Consider the following 21,681-nt stretch of genomic DNA (forward strand, 5'->3'; position numbering starts at 1 on the left):
ATGGGAATATATTGAATTTTCCAATAAAATAGGAAAACAAATATATTCATTTTCCCCATCATCCTATGAATAGTTCTGGGAATTCTAGAAATAATAATTTTAATAACAGTAATGATAATGAGATAAGAGAAATAAATTAAAGTCTAAAGAGTAAATAAAGAACAAATAAAACCATTTCTATTGCTGATGTTATGGTAGTTGGATACTTGGAAAATCCTAGGAAATGGTGAAAATACTATAGCAATTAATAGCTTTAGAAGAATTGCAGGCTGACTTTCCCTCCCAATTTTGCCCACTTGTTAAAGCATTACAATAAAGCTTTGTCCTTTGACCTGGAGATGGCTTGAACCTGTGGATTCTGGACAACACCCTACCTTCATGACTTGTTATACCTCATCATGACTTTTTGTTGGACTTCATCAAAAGCATAGAGACAAATAGTTGTCATAGAATGGTAAATAGTAAATAATCATAAAAAAGTACATTCCAAATCACTAATAATAAGAGAAATGACAAAATAATCCTGACATTTCAGTTGTTACCTTGTAAACTGGTAAATATATTTTAAAATGGCAACAGTCATTGGAGGAATTATTATTAATAATTATTAAGAGTTTTATCATTCTGAAATAAGAGTTTTACAATTAACTGATAATGGTTGAGTTCAGTCTAACTCTAAATAGGGAAAGCTTATTGGCCTATTTTTCAAGAATTTGCAGTCTTGATAAAGTGGGAAATAATCTGGCTCTTTGAATCAAATTACTTTAGGTCCCTTGAGTTCCTAGGATAATATAACACTCAATGGTCTGGAAGAATGCAATAGCAGAATCATCCTCCAGTATCCTATAAACATATATTCAGAGCCTAGCTCTAATATAAAGTCCAAAGTTTAGAAGTAGGCAAGAACAAAAAACAGACAATAAAATAATATTACTATAGTTATTGTGATTAGAATTCTTTCAAGATACTCAGCAAGAAAAGAAAGGCTCCAAAATTTTTACACAAAATTGGATACAGAAATACATTTTACTCAATAGGGAAATAGGAGGAAACATGATTATAGTAGATTCCCTTCTGATAGGGAAATGAAAGACTCAGAACATAGAATAAGAAATGGGAGAAGGAAGAGAATATGCCCAATGCAAACATTTCTTATGTTTGACTATATAAATTTGCAACATAAATTTTCATTTTCTTACTTTCTCAATTAGGGATTTTGGGATGGAGAAAGGTTGATTTCTGTTGGTTAAAATTATTTTTAAAATTAATTCAAAGTTAAGTGAACAGAATTAGGGAAACATGATTACTATAATGTAAATGTCAAGAATAGAAAACTGAAATAGAAATCTAAAATTTTATTGACTAGGTTTGGATATAGAAAGCAGTTGAGAAAATATCTCCCTCCCTATATTGCAAAGGAGCAGCAAGAGATTAGTACTGGCAATATATTCAACGTATTGATTGACTTTTTAACTGCTTTTTTCCCCCTCTCTTTTTAAAATCTTTGTTATAAGAGGAGGTAAGAGGGTTAAATTAAAAAATTAATTCTTTGCAATTATAAAAAGTATCAATATTTTTAAGCCACAGAACAAAATAAGAATAATTTAAATTCTAATGGAAGAAAAAAACACATTAAATAACACTTTTCAGAAAAGGAGGCAATAAAGATGTCCTTATTTTAAAGAATGATGTGATATAGCAATGCCCAAAGTCACTTATCTCATGTTAAATGTCTCCATTCCGTGGTAAGCCTGCCTGCCTCAGTCTCATGTGCACAGGCCTAATGATATGAAACTAAATTCACTTCTCCTTGTCTTGAAAAAAAAATCTTTCTTTGGATTTTTAAGTCAAAGATCATATTTCCTATTCTGGATTATCGTAACAACTAATATTTTTTACTGTCCCTCCAGGAGAGGCATACAACTCTCAAACTAATGACTCTACTTCAGTCAATAGACTCTATAGGATCATTGGATTTAGAGCTAAAGGGAACGTTAGAAATCATCTAAAGTAATTTTGATGCTGAGTCCAGAGAGGTAAAATAATAATCCAGATTACAGTCAGTAAGTGGAATTCAGGAATCAAATCCAGATCCTTTTATTTCAAATACAATGTTGCACTTAGCACTCTCCTATGTCTATTATGGTGCCGTTCTGGAGAAATTTTTAGTTAATATTATAGTTTGCTGTTCCCATATTTTTCATTATTCAAAAGGATGGGATTATGCTCCATTTCCTAACTATGCTTTCTGAATAATTCATACTAAACATTGTCAAAATGCCTGAATAAATCTGATAATGTGAACAACATGGACTTTAGATCACAGGAAAGGGGGGTAGAGAAAGAAAGGTTGGCCATGGTAATCTCCAGGAACTGACAATATTAACTTACTTGATGCCTGCTGAAAAGCTCACCACAGGGAAGAAGAGCCCATCAGTGCTGAAGTTCTCAAACATTCCCTGCACAGGCTGCCCATTGATTCGGAATGAGATGCTAGGCACACCAAGGTCAAGGCAACAGCTCACCACATCGTCAGACTTTAACAAATGCTGATTGATAGAGGCCACTGCTCTTGGAACTCGGCCTGGTTGGAAAAAGCAGGCAAAGACAATGAGAAGTAGTGGCAGTCTTGAAATCTCACCATGAGAGTTAGATTAAAAATAGAACATAGGCTCATAAGAGATTATGGAAAGGGTTTGAGATCAACACAATGATGAGTGAATGATTAGGCACTAATAGACTTATTTAATGTGAGGATTCTCTAATTCAAGTTTCTCTTTAAAGTATTTCCGTTAATGAGATAAATGATGTGAGACATAAGTCTTTAAGCTGTAAGTGGGTACTCACAGTGTCTGAGATGAAGGAAGCTGCCATAAATAAGAACAAACAAGTTTCAAGTTGTACTTAACAAATTTTGGCCTTTATTGTACTCAAGGAATCTGAAGTAGGGAAGAATTCTGAAGACCTATTATATGGAAACCATATTTGCTGCAATTACTTCTGAGAAAAATGGCCATTCTATAATTATGATCAAAGATCACTTCTTTCTAGAAAATAATCAGAATGAAAATTAGCAAGACAAATTAGCTATCAGATGATTTAGTGCTAATTTTTTAAAAAAGTGTTATAGTGCTACTGAAAGATGGGGAAACCTATCTCTATTTCTGTAATATTTTCATATTGTGATCTTTATAAAGAATGGAATTAATTTCCTATTATGAGTTTTACAGATGACTCTGAGGAAGAAAATCAACTTTATAATCTACACATATATCCCATTTCACTCTGAAAACAGTAGGAAATCAAAACAATTACCACTTATAATAAAAATGTTGGTGGTTACCTGGTCATGGGAATGAATTATCTTGCTTTCTACATATCAGTAACTGTAAGAGTAATATAATTATTTTATGCGTCCTGCACGTTGGTAGAGAGGAAGATATCTCTTGAAGGAGAGATATCTGTTAATTAAGTGATTACATACAAATGTGGATGAAACATCAAAAACCCATGAGTAAACTCAAGGCTTTCTGACTGCCTGAAAATCAGGATTATAAACTGAAAAATAAACTATGTGCTGACTAATCAGATAAAGTGTTCTGGGATCAAAAAATATAATTCTCATTTTGAGGCCAGAGAGAAATAACACCAGAATAATACTAGTAAGATAGAATGCCTGAATCATATAAGCCAAGGAGACAATGAGAACATTAAGTAGAAAATAGCAAGTAGGCTGGGGAGAAGAAAGTATTCATTAAGTACCTCCTATGTGCTAGGAATTATGCTAAGGATATTGCAAATATCTCAATTGATCCTCACAAGAAGCTTGAAAGGTAAGTGCAATTTTTACAGGCGAAAAAATGGAGGGACAGAGGTGCCCAAAGTCACACATCTAGTAAGTACCTGAGATCTGATTTTAATTCATGTCTTCCTTACTTTAAGTCTAGTGCTCAAAGCACTTCACCATTTAGCTGCCTTATTGGTCCTACAATTAGGACCTGAAACCATTTAGGATTGGTACAAACTTTGTATGCATTTTTTCTTACTTTTTCAATAAAAGTACACATATATATTTTATATTAATTTATATTATTTTCTCTTGGAAATAGACCCTAGAAATCTTATGTTTATTACTTGGTGGAGAGGATGACAATACTGAAAAGAATGGAAAGAGGAAATAGATGTTAGAACCAAGCACCAAGATACGGTCTTCCGGCCAAGATGGCGGAGAGGAGGCACACAGCTGTGTAAGCTCCGCATTTTCTCTCACTATCCATTTCATTACAAGCCTCTGAATTAATGCTTGACTGAAAAAACCCACAAATAGTTACCAAGAGAAGCCATTCTTTTTTGCTCAAGGGTGGGGACGGTTTTAGATCGGGCGCAGGCGTTAGTCTTAAAAATGAAAAGGGAGAACTCTCCACTAACGAAGAGGAATTTAGAGCAATAATTAGGAGTTACTTTGCCCAACTTTATGCCAATAAATTCGACAACTTAAATGAAATAGAAGAATACCTCCAAAAATATAGCTTGCCCAAACTAACAGAGGAAGAAGTAAATATCCTAAACAGTCCCATCTCAGAAAAAGAAATAGAACAAACTATCAATCAACTCCCTAAGAAAAAATCCCCAGGACCAGATGGATTTACATGTGAATTCTATCAAACATTTAAAGAAGAATTAACTCCAATGCTAAATAAACTATTTGAAAAAACAGGGATTGAAGGAGTCCTACCAAACTCCTTTTATGACACAGACATGGTACTGATACCTAAACCAGGTAGGCTGAAAACAGAGAAAGAAAATTATAGACCAATCTCCCTAATGAATATTGATGCTAAAATCTTAAATAAAATATTAGCAAAAAGATTACAGAAAATCATCCCCAGGATAATACATTATGATCAAGTAGGATTTATACCAGGAATGCAGGGCTGGTTCAATATTAGGAAAACTATTAGCATAATTGCCTATATCAATAACCAAACAAACAAAAACCATATGATCATCTCAATAGATGCAGAAAAAGCATTTGATAAAATCCAACATCCATTCCTAATAAAAACACTTGAGAGCATAGGAATAAATGGACTTTTCCTTAAGATAGTCAGAAGCATATATTTAAAACCATCAGTAAGCATCATATGCAATGGGGAAAAACTGGAACCTTTCCCAGTAAGATCTGGAGTGAAGCAAGGTTGCCCACTATCACCATTATTATTTAATATCGTATTAGAAACACTAGCCTCGGCAATAAGAGTCGAGAAAGAAATTAAAGGAATTAGAGTAGGCAATGAGGAAACCAAACTATCACTCTTTGCAGATGATATGATGGTATACCTAGAGAACCCCAGAGATTCTACTAAAAAGCTATTAGAAATAATTCATAATTTTAGCAAAGTAGCTGGCTACAAAATAAATCCCCATAAATCCTCAGCATTTTCATACATCACCAACAAAACCCAACAGCAAGAGATACAAAGAGAAATTCCATTCAGAATAACTGTTGATACCATAAAATATTTGGGAATCTATCTACCAAAGGAAAGTCAGGAATTATATGAGCAAAATTATAAAAAAGTCTCCACACAAATAAAGTCAGACTTAAATAATTGGAAAAATATTAAGTGCTCTTGGATCGGCCGAGCGAACATAATAAAGATGACAATACTCCCTAAACTAATCTATTTATTTAGTGCTATACCAATCAGACTTCCAAGAAAATATTTTAATGATCTAGAAAAAATAACAACAAAATTCATATGGAACAATAAAAAGTCGAGAATCTCAAGGGAATTAATGAAAAAAAAATCAAATGAAGGTGGCCTGGCTGTACCTGATCTCAAATTATATTATAAAGCAGCAGTCACCAAAACCATTTGGTATTGGCTAAGAAATAGATTAGTGGATCAGTGGAAAAGGTTAGGTTCACAAGACAGAATAGTCAACTATAGCAATCTTGTGTTTGACAAACCCAAAGACCCTAACTTCTGGGATAAGAATTCATTATTTGATAAAAACTGCTGGGATGATTGGAAATTAGTATGGCAGAAATTAGGCATGGACCCACACATAACACCATATACCAAGATAAGATCAAAATGGGTCCATGACCTAGGCATAAAGAACGAGATTATAAATAAATTAGAGGAACATAGAATAGTTTATCTCTCAGACTTGTGGAGGAGAAAGAAATTTGTGACCAAAGATGAACTAGAAACCATTGCTGATCACAAAATAAAAAATTTTGACTACTTCAAATTAAAAAGCCTTTGTACAAACAAAAATAATGCAAACAAGATTAGAAGGGAAGCAACAAACTGGGAAAACATCTTCACAGTTAAAGGTTCTGATAAAGGCCTCATTTCCAAATATATAGAGAACTGACTCAAATTTATAAGAAATCAAGCCATTCTCCAATTGATAAATGGTCAAAGGATATGAACAGGCAATTTTCAGAGGACGGAATTGAAACTATTACCACTCATATGAAAGAGTGTTCCAAATCAGTATTGATCAGAGAAATGCGAATTAAGACAACTCTGAGATACCACTACACACCTGTCAGATTGGCTAAGATGACAGGAAAAAATAATGATGAATGTTGGAGGGGATGCGGGAAAACTGGGACACTAATGCATTGTTGGTGGAGTTGTGAACGAATCCAACCATTCTGGAGAGCAATCTGGAATTATGCCCAAAAAGTTATCAAATTGTGCATACCCTTTGACCCAGAAGTGTTTCTATTGGGCTTATATCCCAAAGAAATACTAAAGAAGGGAAAGGGACCTGTATGTGCCAAAATGTTTGTAGCAGTCCTATTTGTAGTGGCTAGAAACTGGAAAATGAATGGATGCCCATTGGAGAATGGCTGGGTAAATTGTGGTATATGAATGTTATGGAATATTATTGTTCTGTAAGAAATGACCAGCAGGATGAATACAGAGAGGACTGGCGAGACTTACATGAACGGATGCTAAGTGAAATGAGCAGAACCAGGAGATCATTATACACTTCGACAACAATATTGTATGAGGATGTATTCTGATGGAAGTGGATTTCTTTGACAAAGAGACCTAATTGAGTTTCAATTGATAAATGATGGACAGAAGCAGCTACACCCCAAGAAAGAACACTGGGAAACGAATGTGAACTATCTGCATTTTTGTTTTTCTTCCCAGGTTATTTTTACCTTCTGAATCCAATTCTCCCTGTGCAACAAGAGAATTGTTCAGTTCTGCAAACAAATATTGTATCTAGGATATACTGTAACATATCTAACATATATAGGACTGCTTGCCATCTAGAGGAGGGGGTGGAGGGAGGGAGGGAAAAAATTGGAACAGAAATGAGTGCAAGGGATAATGTTGTAAAAAAAAAATTACCCTGGCATGGATTCTGTCAATATAAAGTTATTATTAAATAAAATAAAATAAAATATTAAAAAAAATTTCAAAAAAAAGCACCAAGATACAATGATGACAAATAAAAATGATTTGTGAACATAATTTTGAATGGATATGGACCCATATAATACTTTAAATCTGGGAGGGGGGAAATCTATGTGGGTAGGGGTATGAGTGTGTATATATGCCATGAGAGCTGTGAATAAAGAGAATATCTCTCAAAGACTCCAAAGATGAATTTTTCTCTCCTTTAAGAAGTATTTCTGAAGTATAATAAACCACTAATAATAAACATTTCATCTTATACACCTCAGAGATCCATATAATATAACAACTTATTGTCAGATTGACTGGGTAGAAGAATGTTGGACCTGACAAATAACCTTGGTCTAGAATATTTATGGGGATTGATTCCATATTAATAGATAGTGTTATGGGAACCAAAATGCCATTTTCATTTGGAGGCCACACAAAAAAAGCAATATGCTAGAGTATGTGCTGGAAGCAGAAGAAAATTGTGCCAGGTTTGGCTGAGAGAACTTCATCTAGAGTAAGTACAAGCTAGTTTCACCCACGGAGGTAAAATTAGATATTCATATGTTATGGAAGCCACCTGCAGTGACTGCTGGGTATCTAATTCTGACCAGCAGAATAGATTGTGTCATGTGAGAGGACGAGAATGACACAAGGAGACTGAGAGGTAGCTGCAGTGAAAATCTCTCAATCTCTTATTTCCGATTTATTTCATCTCTATACAGAATATATATATTTTTAAGCACAGCAAGATTATTATTGTTTAAAGAAAAGCATACATTCTTTTGCAAGCAACATCTGCCTCAGTAAATTTGTTTTATGACTTCCAGACAGATATCTTTGAATCTCTGGATTATGTTCGCTTTTCCTTGAGCCTGTCAGCTCTACTCAAAGAGTAAGATAAAAATTGTAGTAACAAAACATTTCTTTAGTCTCCCTAGTGTGTTGGAATTTGCAGCTATGGGGGCTGGGATTCACAACTGTAGCAGGGAACTTTGGAGAACTGAGCTGCTCTGACGGTACAGTTCACAGACTTTCTGGGTTCCACACTCAAGCATGGTCCTCAACAGTATGTATGTATGTGTATTATATATAGATATATATATTTGTTTATATAGCTATAAATAACATCCATAGTCTTTATGTTTAAATATTCTGCTTCAATATAGCCCTTATATAATCACAAAGTGAATGAACTCTAGGAACTGTTATCTCATGATCTGGAGTATATGTTATCGAGACAGAAAAGAATAACAGTAAGAAAGGGGAATGACAGGTAATATGGAAAAATATGTTAATAGCCAACTAAGGTTCTTCATATACTTATTAACTTTCTATATCTATAATACAGATTATATATATTAGAGTGAAAATACTAATTTTATGTTATATGGTTTGAAGTGATTTATTTAGGATTCTATCTTTTTTTTTAACTTATTTATTTTTTACATGAGGCAATTAGGGTTAAGTGATTTGCCTAAGGTCACACAACTAGTGACTGTTAAGTGTTTGAGGCTGTATTTAAATTCAGGTCCTCCTGATTCCAGGCATTATCCACTGTGCCATCATCTAGCTGCCCCAAAATATATACTTATTAAATTTATTTCATATAAATATTTATGGAATAAACAAGAGATAAGGAAGTAAGAAAGAACAGAAACAGGAATTAAGTTCTGGAAATGCTTAGTACCATATATATACACACACATATATACACATGTGTGTGTCACACATACACAGACATGGAAATATGTTCTTTGAATTAATCAAAATAAAGAAAGGCAAAAAACAACCTCTGATCTCATAGGATTCATATTCTAATAGGGGAAACAATATGTAAATAATTAGGTACATACAGAAAGATATAAGATATATAGCAAATAGATGGAAGATAGTCTGAGCGGGGAAGGCATAAACTGTAGGAAGACTAGAGAAGGTCTGCGACAAAAGATAAGATTGGAAGTAAGGGAAACAAGGGACTGATGCAAGGAGAAGAAAGAACATTTGAAGCATAGAGGACAACCACTGTAATGGGAGACAAAGTGTTGTATGTAAGGAAATGCAAGTAGATCAATGTTATTGTATCAGAGTATGTGGGAAGAAGTAAAATATTAAGAAAACCAAAAATAAAGAAACAGACCAGATTGTGAAGAACCTTGAAACAGAGATTGACATTTGATCCCAGAGAAAGTATCGAATCACTGGAATTAACTGAATAAGGGGATGATTTGGTCAGATTTGTGTTTTAGGAAAATCACTTTGGAAACTGAATGAAGGATGGGTTGAAATAGGGACAAACTTGAGGCAGGGAAATCAACTATCAGGCTACTGCAATTGTTCCAGCAGTGGTCAAAAGATGATAAGGACTTCGATTAGGGTGGGGCTGTATGAATGGCGAGGAGACATATACAAGAGGTGCTATAGGAACAGAAATATTTGGCAATGGATTAGCTATGTAATCTTGATGTCAATGAGGAGACAAGGATGACAAAAAGATTGTAAGCTTGGCTAAACTAGAAGAATGGTGGTTTCCTTGATAGTAAAAGGAAAGTTTGTGGGAGAGGAGAAGATTGTAAGAGAAAGATAAGGTTTTGGACGGGTTGTGTTTGAGATATCTATAAATGTCCAGTTCAAGATGTACAGAAGGCAACAGAACCAGAGCTTAGGAGAAAGATTAGCTCTAGAGAGATTATATTTATGAATAATAGGCATAAAGATTATAATTGAACTAATGAGAGTTGATAAGTTCACCAAGTGAGAGAGCATAAAAAGGGAAGAGAGGAAGGTCCTGTTTATTTTTTAAACTTCATTTTTTTCAAATTTACTTTTTTATTAAAGCTTTTTAATTTTCAAAACATATGCATGGATAATTTTTCAACATTAACCTTTTGCAAAACCTTGTGTCTAATTTTCTCCTCCTCCCCCCTATCTCTTCAGAGGGACCTTTTTAAAAGGCAGGACACAAATGAAGATTCAGCAAAGAAGACTAAAGTAGAATAATCATATAGGCAGAAGAACAATCAAGAGGGATAAGTGTTACAAAAATTTAGAGAAAAAAAGAATATTTAAAAGAAGGTTATCACTACTGTCAAATACTGCAGAAAGGTCAAATATAAAGATCAAGAAAACGTCTTTAGGATTGGTAATCAAAATATCATTGGAAAATTTGGAGGGCATTTTCAGTATAATGATAAGGTCAGAAGCAAGAATGTAAATGGATATGTAGAGGGTCAGAAGGAGATTATGTGGACAGTTATCTTAAGGAGGCTAGTCAAGAAGAATTTTTCTAGAAGGTAAAGATGTTGGAACTACAACCAAAAAGCAACCAAAAGAGATAGATGGATATTCAGAAAATATTTGGAAATAAGAAAAGATGGATATTCAATGAAATAGGGAACTTTGAAATTTTCCTGATTAAAAAATCAGGGCTGTCCTTTTTGTAGTGGCAAAGAATTGGAAAATAAGTAGTTGCCCATAAATTGGGGAATGGCTAAATAAATTATGATATATGAAAGTAATGGAATATTATATTAATTTTATGTTTTATAATATTATAATAAAATATGACAAACAAGCTGATGTTAGAAAGGCTTGGAAAAATTTATATGAATTGATGCTGAGTGAAACAAGTAGAACCAGGAATACACTGTACGCAGTAACAGCAAAGACTGTGTGATGATCAACTATGAAAGACTTGATTCTTCTCAGTGGTTCAATGATCCAAGGCAATTCTAATACATCTTGGATAGAAAATGCTATCTGCATCCAGAGAGAGAACTGTGGAGATTGAATATAAATCAACACACGCTATGTTTCTTTTTTTTTCTTTCTTCTGTTTTTTTTTTCTTCCATGGTTTTTCCCTTTTGTTCTGATTTTACCCTCACAACATGATTTATTTAAAAAGTGTATTAAAAATGAATGTACATGTATAACCAGAAAAAAAAAACAATAAAAACAGGAAAAAAGAAAAAAAAAATGATCAGAGCTGAACAGAATATTTGATCTTCAAATACAAGACTCAAGAGGAAAAAAAGTAAATAGGAAAGAGGAAAAAGTACCCTGGTATTCAATAAGATTAAATTGTTTATATCCCTCCTTGGGAAAATAATATTTATAACTCTTAAGAATTGAATCTCTATTATAGTAGTTAAAAGAATTGTACATAGACTGTGGGTAAAGTGACTTTGATGAGATTATATAAAAAAGAAATTGAGGTTAAAAAATAAAAGAATTGCATTGGGAGAATAAGAAAGGGAGAGGTAGAATGGAATAAGTTATATCACATGAGAAGCACGAAAGATCTATTTTAGTACAGGGAAAGAAAGGAAGAAAATGAACATTGAATCTTACCTTCATCAGATTTGGCTCAAAGAGGGAATAACATAAACACTCAGTTGGACAGAGAACTCTATTGCACTTTAGGGAAGTAAGAGGAGAAAGGGGAAAGAAAAGGGAAGGAAAGAGTGTCTGATAAAAGGGAGGGCATATTGGGTCAGAAGCAAAACCCTGGAAAGTAAGGACAGAGCGAAAGGAGAGGGAAAAGTACATAAAAAGAAGAAAAATAGGATGGAAGGAAATAAACGGCTAACTATAAATGGGAAACAAATGAACTCTCCCATAATATCAAAGTGAATTAAAAAACAGAATCCTATAATATGCTGTTTATAAAAATAAAACAAAATTTGAAGTAGAGAAACATACATAGTAAAGGTAAAACTCCTTAAGAAAAAATCTCCAGGGCCAGATGGATTTACAAGTGAAGTATATCTAACATATAAAAAAGGAATTCTAATACTAAATACACCATTTGGGAAAAGAGGCAAAGAAGGAGTTCCCCCAAATTACTTTTAGGGCATAAATATGGTACTGATATCTAAACTGGGAAGAGCCAAAATAGAGAAAACAAATTATAGATCAATTTCCCTAATGAATACTGATGTAAAATATTTTAAATAAAATATTAGCAAAGAAGTATTGGCTTACTCTAGAAGATTAAAGCTAAGACTGATTAGCTAGTTTAGAAGAGATGAATGTGTCTGTGGTCATTTTGAGAGCAGAAGAGTCTGTCAAGAGGAACTGAGTACTCAGTAATAAACAGTAATAAACAAAGGGCCCAGGAGAATGATATAGCCAGCTGAAACATTCTATCCAGCAAGGTATAGAAGCAGCAAGAAAAACTGTGACCCCCAGAGTTCCAAAAAAGTGAACACTAATAACACCAAAATGCACCACAAAGCTCCATTGGAGGATATCAAAAGTCAAATATGGGATCTTTATATGTGGTCATTCCTCCCTCTCCCTATAGGATATATAGATATGTGCATATACACATAAATATGTCCATACATTTATGTATGCATTACATATAAATATGTGTATAGAGATATATATTTATATATTTGCAAGGACAAAATGTTTTATTTTGTTTGTTTATTACAAATCTTACTATGCTACTTCATTAAATGTCTTTGCTTTGAACTAATTTCATTTTAAAAACAAAGGCAGTAAAAGATTTGTTCTGAGTGGATGTAGATCCCACACAATATCCAACCTTAGAGTAGCTAAGGACTTCACATGAGAAAAGGGTACTACAAGAACTATATATAAATAGAGTATCTTCAATTATTCCTCTTCTATGAGAAGTACTTTCGGTATACTATATACTAATACATGGTATATCTCTAGTCTTAGGAATATCAGGACTTTGTATAATAAAATTACCCGTAGTTTAGATTGCCTATGTAGACAAATAATCCAAACATACAAAAATTTAAGTAGTTGGGAGATTTATTTCAGCCCTTCACCTATACAGCAGAAGAAAGTGCCAAGTTAAATCAAACCAAGAAGCATTTGTTAAGTACTTCATACAGTTTAGTAATGAGTTATATTATGGAATCTGAAGAAAAGCAGAAATAATTCCTACTCCCAACAAACACATTCTAATTTTAGGTCATATAATATGTAAATAACTATGGTTATACAAAAAATATACAGAACAGATGGAAGGCAATCTTAGAGGGATAGGCATTATTTCACAGGAATCAGAAAAGGCCTTCTACAGAATATGTCATTTTGAGCTGAGTATTCAAGGTCGTTAGGGAAATTAAAAGGCAGAGCACTCTAAGCATGGATGACAGTTAAGTTCAAAGACATAGAGATAAGAGATGATGATGATGATAATAAAATAATAGCTAGCATTTATATATCACCCAATAAGTGCCACAAAATATGCTAAGTGTTTTACAAAGATTATCTCATTTGATCCTCAATCTGTTCTCCAGGACAACGGCCTACTTTCAGTTCCTCAGCCTAGATGGCAAAGTAAATGGAACACAGATTAAAAGCAAATACAGTCACAGACATTTATAAACTGTATGACTTTAGGCTAGTTTACAACCCAAGTTTGCCTCAGTTTCCTCATCTGTAACAGGGTGATAATAATAGCACATAGCTCCCAGTGTAGTTGTAAGAATGAAATAAATTAAAAAATTATAAAGGCCTTAGCACAGTGCTGGGCACAAAGTAAGTATATAAAAGTATTAGCTATTATTGTTCTTCTTATTATTAATGTGACATACTTATTTGATGACCAATGAGCAGACATACCACTAGAGCAAGGCTTCATTAGCTTCTTTATAATATAAAACTCTTGGAAAACTACTGAAGACAATGGATCTATTCTCAAAATAATGTTTAAAAGAATAAAAATATGAATAATGAAAATCAACTAAATTGAAGTTATAAAAATATTTTTAAAAAACACAATTTTATGGATCCCTAGGGCCCCTCAAGAACTACTCAAGAAATTAAATTGACTAAAACTTGACATTCTCACTATTAAAAAGCAAGAATAAGACAAAACAAAAACAGATGAAGTTGTAGCAAAATGGAAGCTGATTCACAGCTTTTACTAGGAGAATCTACAGTTTGTTGATTATTACATAATTATAAAGAAATGAAAGAGTTCATTTTATCATGTGTATAAAAGCAAAGAGAAATGTCATTTCAAAGGATAAATATTTAATCATTTCATAGTGCTTAATATTTGAAAAAAGACTATCCTAAAAATTTACTATTTATGCATAATCAATTGAAAAGGATGAATAGAGAAATTATGCAAAGAATTTGATAAGTGATTACTAAGAAAAGATAGGAATACTATTTCAGGAACATCCAACAATTTCCAATTAAGTATTGTGTAAGTTATTTAATCTCATTTTGCCATTATATACTTATTTCTTTATTATCAAAATGGCGACCTTCTGCTTCTGCAGTGAAAGTATTTGAAAGTTATTAAGAAGCACAGTTTTTTAGACTCTATAACATTGGAACTGAGGCTAATTCCAATGATCTTGAGATGAAGAGAGCCATCTACATCCAGAGAGAGGACTGAGAGTGGATCACAACATAATAGTTTCACTCTTTTTGTTATTTGCTTGCATTTGGTTTTCTTTCTCATTTTCATTCCTTTTTGATCTGATTTTTCTTGTGCAGCATAATAATTGTAGGAATATGTACAGAAGAATTGCCTATGTTTAACATATATTGGATTATTTGCTATCTAGGGAGTGGGTGGAGGGAAGGGAGTGGAAAATTTGGAACACAAGGTTTTGCAAGGGTCAATGTTGAAAAATTATCCATGTGTATGTTTTGAAAATAAAAAGTTTTAATAACAAAAAAGCAGAATAAGAAAAAAAGAAAAAAAAACAAAAAAAGGAATCTAAAACAAAATAAAACAAAAGAGAAAAAATTTAGTCATAATTCATAGCCTATATTGGATTGCTTGTTATCTTGGAGAGGGATAAGGGGAGGAATGGGGGAAGAAAAATTTGGAACTCAAAAATCTCACAAAGATGAATAATGAAAACCATCTTTAATATGTACTTGGAAAAAAATAAAATACTATTAAGTGAAAAAAAAAATCAACTTCCCATGTACAAGATTGGGGAGGGGGACCATCATGTATCCCAAATGAGAAGAATAAGTTAAAGTCAATGGTTATACATCTTCTTGACAGAAAGTGACACGACTCCAAAAATTTTACTTCAGAGGAGAAATGTTGAAAGAGATAGTATACTATCGTTTTCCATTGTAATAGCATTTTAGACAGAATGAAGAAAAGCATTGGCAGGCATATGCAGAAGACTTTTCCAGGGCCATTAAAAGTAAGTCTTAAAAAAATAAAATAAAATAAGTCTTTTGAGGGAATTTTACACAAAGGGAGATCAGAAGTTTTTTTTATTCTTTTAGGCATTTCAAAAGTGGTGTTAGGTATCTGTATTTTATTTATTAAGGGACTAACTGAATAGTAACTGTAACTCCAAGTAATTAAAAGACATGGTATAAAAATGTGCTTACTTTATGATTTGGGGAGAAGATATGCAGGCATGCAATGGAAGTGAAAATACCAGAGCCATTAATTATGGATTACTGGATTATGGTGCAAGAAGTTGGGAAAACAAAAGGGAGATAAAAATTTTATATATATATATATATATATATATATATATATATATATATATATATATATATATATATATATATATGGTTTTTATGAGTTAAAAATTTTTTGTAAAAAAAATTGAATTTTAAAGAAATGAAATAAAGATTTAATTCTAGAGTCAGTAGAGAGTTTCAATTGGGGAATGATTTTATCATACCTATTCTTTAGGAAAATTACTCTAGCATTTCTGTGGAGTATAAATTGGGGAAGGGAGAGATTTGAAGCTGGTGACCAAGAAAAAAGTGATAAGGCTAAGGCAGTGGTTATGATGGGTGTAAAGAGAAGGGACAGATAATATAGATGTTGTGGGGAGATGACAGGGTTTGACAACTAATTATCATAGATGTGTGGAACAGAACTGGATTTGGAGGGAAAGATAATGTAGATCTATGTTGAAGATTTTAATCTATCCATTTTTTGTTTACCTTTTGTGATTCAGTCCACTTATCCACAACAACATGGGGAAAGAGTAGAGCATTCAGTCATAAAGTACTGCTTTGGAGGACAGAACACATCCTCTGAAAGAGCTTACATCTGGAGGATATCAAGTTTACATACTGAGGGAGGAGGAAAATTTTCCCATTGGATCCTGTGTAACTGCTCTGAGTTTCTGGATGGCAATACTTTATAACTCACCTTCAGGACCAATGCCTAGCTCAGAAATTGGGAGATTAGGAGCTTTCACAGTAGAGAGAGGGAGTCCCATAGGGGGAAAATTTGTTAATTCAATGAAAAAATTTGCCTATGTGGGTTAACTTGTGTATATTTTCTATAATCAGATGAGAACCATATAATCCACTTTATTACCTTTTTATCTTAGTTGCCAGGAAATTCAAAGCTAAATTCACTGTCCAACTGCAATAATTATCTCAGGAACATTTTGTTCCCATAGATTTTTTTTTGTTTTTATTTTAAAGTTGTCTTGTTTTATATTGTGTATAATACTAAAAACTAGTTGATATTCTTTTTTGAAAGAAGACAGGATAAAAAAGAGAGGCATCATGGCATAATGAAGAGAATATTGAACTAAGAATCAAATGATCTAATCTTTGCTATTTATTTTGTAGTCCAGAGGACCTGAGTTCAAATGCAACCTCAGACACTTAACACTAGCTGTGTGACCCTGTTAAATCTCTTAATCTCATCTGCCTCACAAATAAATAAATAGATTCAGTGGAACCCCTATAGTGAATTTATGGGAAGACATATATAAAAGTTAGACCAGATAGGAAGGCTGTTGATAAGTGGACAGAACCACTTTGTATATTTCAACTATTCTTTAGGAAACTCAGAACACTCAAGGAAGACCTCATTCATATCCTAAACACACTTGGAAGAATAGAATCATTTAACATTAGAATTAGGAGGAATGTTAGAAATTATCTAGTCCTATCACTTGATTTTAAATATGAAGGAACATAAAAATATGGTACCAAGGTGATAACAACTAGTAAATGGCAGAGTAAATAGCAGAGTAGTACTCTATCAATTGTGCATCTAGCTGCCTTTTGTTCCACTGAATTTATCATTGACTTTTTTTACCTTTTTTTCATTGTCTGTCTGTTGGCCTTCACTCTCATATAACCAGCCTGTGGAGGGCTAAAACTCTGAAAAGGTGTATTTGAATCAGACAGCAGAGCACTTAACGTTAATTGTCTATTTGACATGAGATAATGGTTCTATAAGCATATGCTTAGATAATATGGTGATGTGATGGCTCTCCTCACCATTGGTGCTTGCTGAATGTATGGTAGTGAGGCAATTGTAGGCAAGGATTGGAGGGCTGAGGGAGAGAGATCAGGGTCATTTGGCTGCAGGATGAGGAGAAGAAAGGCTGGAGAGTCCAGACTCCAGAATTCAGGATACATATTTGGCAAGCCGAGTGGCAGCTTGCCTGCCTCCGTCACTTCTCTCCCTAAAGATCAAGGACTTTGACTGATCCGGACTGACTGATCCTGAGGCCCTTCAGAAAGTTAGCCCGGACTTTACATCAGCCTATCCTTTTTTCCCCTCATTATTTTCTCTTCTATCATTGTAAATTATTTTAATCTTTACCTTCACAAGTCAGTGATCTTGTTGTTTAGGGATTGCTGATTCAAAAATAATTTCTACATGAACAGGATTTCATTTCCTGTTTATTACATGAAGTCAATAGCATTTTTTTCATTATATTTGATGCTTGCTATGTTTACCACCTCCTTATTTTTTGTTTGAAGAAAATATTTGTCTAAAGCACCAAGTTTTCTACAAGTACACAAGCTTTCAGCCTCCCTGATTCTTTAATCCTGAGCTACCTTTTTCAACAGATTTTTTACTATCTTTTCTGTGTCTCTACATTAAAATAATTGAGTATCAAGCACATATTCATTTAATTTGGAGGGTCTTGCTGAGGCAGTTGGGGTTAAATGACTTGCCAGGGTCACACAGTTAAGAAAGGTTAAGTGTCTGAGACTAGATTTGAACTCAGGTTTTCCTGACTTCAGGGCTGGTGCTCTATCCACTGCACTACCTAGCTGCCCCTAGAACTATTATTCTTTTAGAAAATTTAAAGTGATTGACTTATATATTTTTACCTAGGATGAAAATCTGATGTATATGAATATTGATAAAGGTTACCAAAGACCTCTAGGTTGTACTAATATCACCAACAAAATGGAAGCATAAGTTTGATTCATTATTTGAAAATATATCTGGTTCAGATGTCAAAATAGATTGCCACATAACATAGAAAAATTATTTGGGGCCTCAAACTTTTAAGTACACATTTTAACTCTTAATTGTTTTGGCCATGTCCTTAGAGAATACAGTTAAATTTCTGCACTTAGACTGAAAAAAGGGTCATAAAAAATAACTTGTCCAGTCTCATTGATTTGGTGGTAGGCTGAAAAGGAAATATGTGTTTCCTGATTCCCTGTTGGCCTGAACAGTTACTTTCAAAAAGGGAGTCCTTCCCAAACTTAATGTGAGGAAAAATAACTGAATACAACTTTGAAAATGATACTTACCAGACCACAGATGAAGCCCATCAAATCCATAAGAGTATAGGTCATCACCAACACCGTTGCCTCCCCAGCCTTCTCCACCACCAGGGTAAGGTGCATAGCCTGGTGAAGAAGCCCAGCCTACCCGGAGGTGTGTAGGTTCAGCTGTTATGAAAGGATCCACCTGATCTATTATAAGCTCAAAATACCATTTCCTGTACTGAGCTGAGCCTTCAGCAACTCCAAGGAAAATATTTGGCCGGATGCTGAAATGGAATAAGAAAATCAGGTAACTCCCATAGACCCTGAAGGATAGTGAAGTGCAAATAGGTGAGGGAAGGGGAAGGGGAGATGTAGTTATTTTGTACCTATGTTATTATTATTATTATTATTATTATTATTATTATTATTACTGAAAAGTACAAGTTGTAGTTATTTGGAATTTAACAGTTAAGAAGCCCTCCTCCAATTGGGAATATATAAAGATTTATGTTGACACTCTAAACCACTACAAAATTCCTTATTTCTGCTATTAAAAAAAAAAAAAAGTAATGGCTTATCTCTATACCAACACTGGTTTGGAACCGTATATTCTTACATGGAGATTATTTTAAGGTTATTAGGAATAGCACCTAGAAATCACTTATAATTGAAGAAGGTTCTAGGCAATGGCTTTACAATTTTGAGGTTATTACCAAACTTTGTATATTATAATTTATCTATTTGCATAAAAACTTCTCTGGACTAAATTCTGAATTTAATTTCAAAGGTCCAAATCCTTTTCCCTAGGACAATCAAATTCTCTTTATGTTCCAGGTTTTTTCTGGAAAATTACATAACTGGCTGGTGATAATGAAAAAACTTATTTTTGAAAACCTGGGTCCAATAAAATCATAATTTTGTCTTCCCCTATTTAAAAATGTTTCATGCATAGCTCCTAGAAAGCACAAATTGAATAAGGGCAGAAGAGGGGGTATTTTTTTTTTCATTTTGGGGAAAAATAATAATGTGTCTAAGTAATAATTTTCTTTAGTTGGAGATGTATTGAATCTGCATAATATTCCTTCACTCTTAAGTCTGTTTGGTTTGTCCTCTACATGTAATTAAATTGGAAATTTTTTTTCTGATCCTTGTCTAACAAAAGAAGGAAAAAAGCATGACCATTTAATCAGTAGTCTTACCTAGGATTACCCTATGAAGTGATCCTAGCACATAGAAAACAGAATTGCTGATAACCAAATTAGCCTGTTGATCAATTTCATAACTTTGTCAAGTATTTAAAATTCTTGTTATTATTTATAAGATAATTAATGCTTGTAAATTGTTGCAATAACTAACTTTCTTTAGATTACCATATATTTTACTCATAAAAATAATTTACAAAATGAATTTGCTTTGTGGTTGTGCATAGTCTTCAATTTCTGAGAATTCTAAAAAATAAATTTTTACACTCATGTCTAATTTCTTAAACTCAGAAAATCTTAACTAGGCTAAATCTTAAAATTTTTATCGCCAATTGGCTTTATAAAGAGTTAATATAAAATGGTTAGTGTAGAAGCCAGAAACATGCTCAGAAGCACTAGAGCATGTTAGACTTGTGATCTGCTGTAGAAGCACAGAAGATTGAGAATGCCCACCATCCTATACTAATTCCAAGAAAGGAGGAGGTCTAGTTTTTTTTTTTTTTTCCCCTCTCTTTATTGTCCAGACAAGGTCAAGTATGGTGCTTAGCAACACAAAAATAGCCCTACCTTATTACATCATTAATCAGCCGAGTCTGGAGAAGCAAATCTCTTCTGGGCAGCAAATTGTCACAGATTAGATTCTGGTTGGCTCTTACTGCGACCCCATTACAGAGACAGAGAGAGCAAAGTACATCAAGAACCTGCAATGATAGTCTCAATAAAAATCACCAAGCATTGTAAATGGAAAAGAAACCTAAAATCTATAATAAAATCTAGAAATAATTCCTACAGTACTTTATCTTCAGATAAGAGAATATGCTAAGAAGCAGTTCCAGAATTGGCCCCCAGAGAAACCATAAAAGTATATGTAAAAGTGTTAAGGTTATTCATTTAACAATGGAATCCTTTTTCACCCTCAGCCATATTACTGTTTTCTCTCTTCTCCCTCCTTCAGACATATATTAGTTTTATAGGAAACAATTATATTTTCTTTCTAAGCCTAAGAGCCTAGAATGATTAGTAGTGTGTGTGTGTGAATTAAGTATTATAGAGTTGATGGGGGTGAACCCTGAAACTCCCCTGTGACTTTTGGGGGGAAGCCATGGGGGTGAGCTCTGAAACTCTCCTGACAGAGATCCACTCTTCAGGGCAGTTAAGTGGTTTTATTAAGATTAGCCCAGGACCACCCCCAGTAGCTCGAACTTAAGTGGTCTCATTCAGCTGGAAATCTAGACCTGGAGGCAGTGACAACATTGAAGAATTCTCATTCAATGGAAGCCCTACCCCTAGACTGCCAATAAAATGACCATTTTGATCTCCAAATCTTTGCAGAAGTTTGAAGTAGGAATTACACTTCTTGGAAAAGCTGCCTGCCGGGATTCCTGCCTGTTGTGAAGATACCCTCTTCTCAGTATTTTCTTAATAGGACCTCTTGCCATTGAGGAATATGTCTTCCTAGCAAAGCTGGCTTCTTAGTGCCAATAAACTTCCCTTTTGCCATTCAGACTTTTTAGGTTTGTGAATGCTTTCAGGTTGGACCTGTGCGCTGACCAGAGGGGATTCCCACAATTCT

General features: G+C 33.6%; 1 protein-coding gene across 1 annotated transcript in view; it reads right to left on the minus strand.

Annotated features, from left to right (window-relative positions):
• RYR3 (ryanodine receptor 3) overlaps positions 1-21,681 on the minus strand; it is a 438,620-nt gene that overhangs the window by 373,269 nt on the left and 43,670 nt on the right. The window contains exons 7-9 of the mRNA XM_051973649.1: positions 20,676-20,809; positions 18,949-19,190; positions 2,392-2,584 (exon numbers count right to left, since the gene is read on the minus strand). Of these exons, the coding sequence (XP_051829609.1) occupies positions 2,392-2,584; positions 18,949-19,190; positions 20,676-20,809 (569 nt within the window). The remainder of the gene's footprint in view (positions 1-2,391; positions 2,585-18,948; positions 19,191-20,675; positions 20,810-21,681) is intronic.

The sequence above is a fragment of the Antechinus flavipes genome, chromosome 2 (assembly GCF_016432865.1).
Source record: "Antechinus flavipes isolate AdamAnt ecotype Samford, QLD, Australia chromosome 2, AdamAnt_v2, whole genome shotgun sequence".
Taxonomy (NCBI): domain Eukaryota; kingdom Metazoa; phylum Chordata; class Mammalia; order Dasyuromorphia; family Dasyuridae; genus Antechinus; species Antechinus flavipes.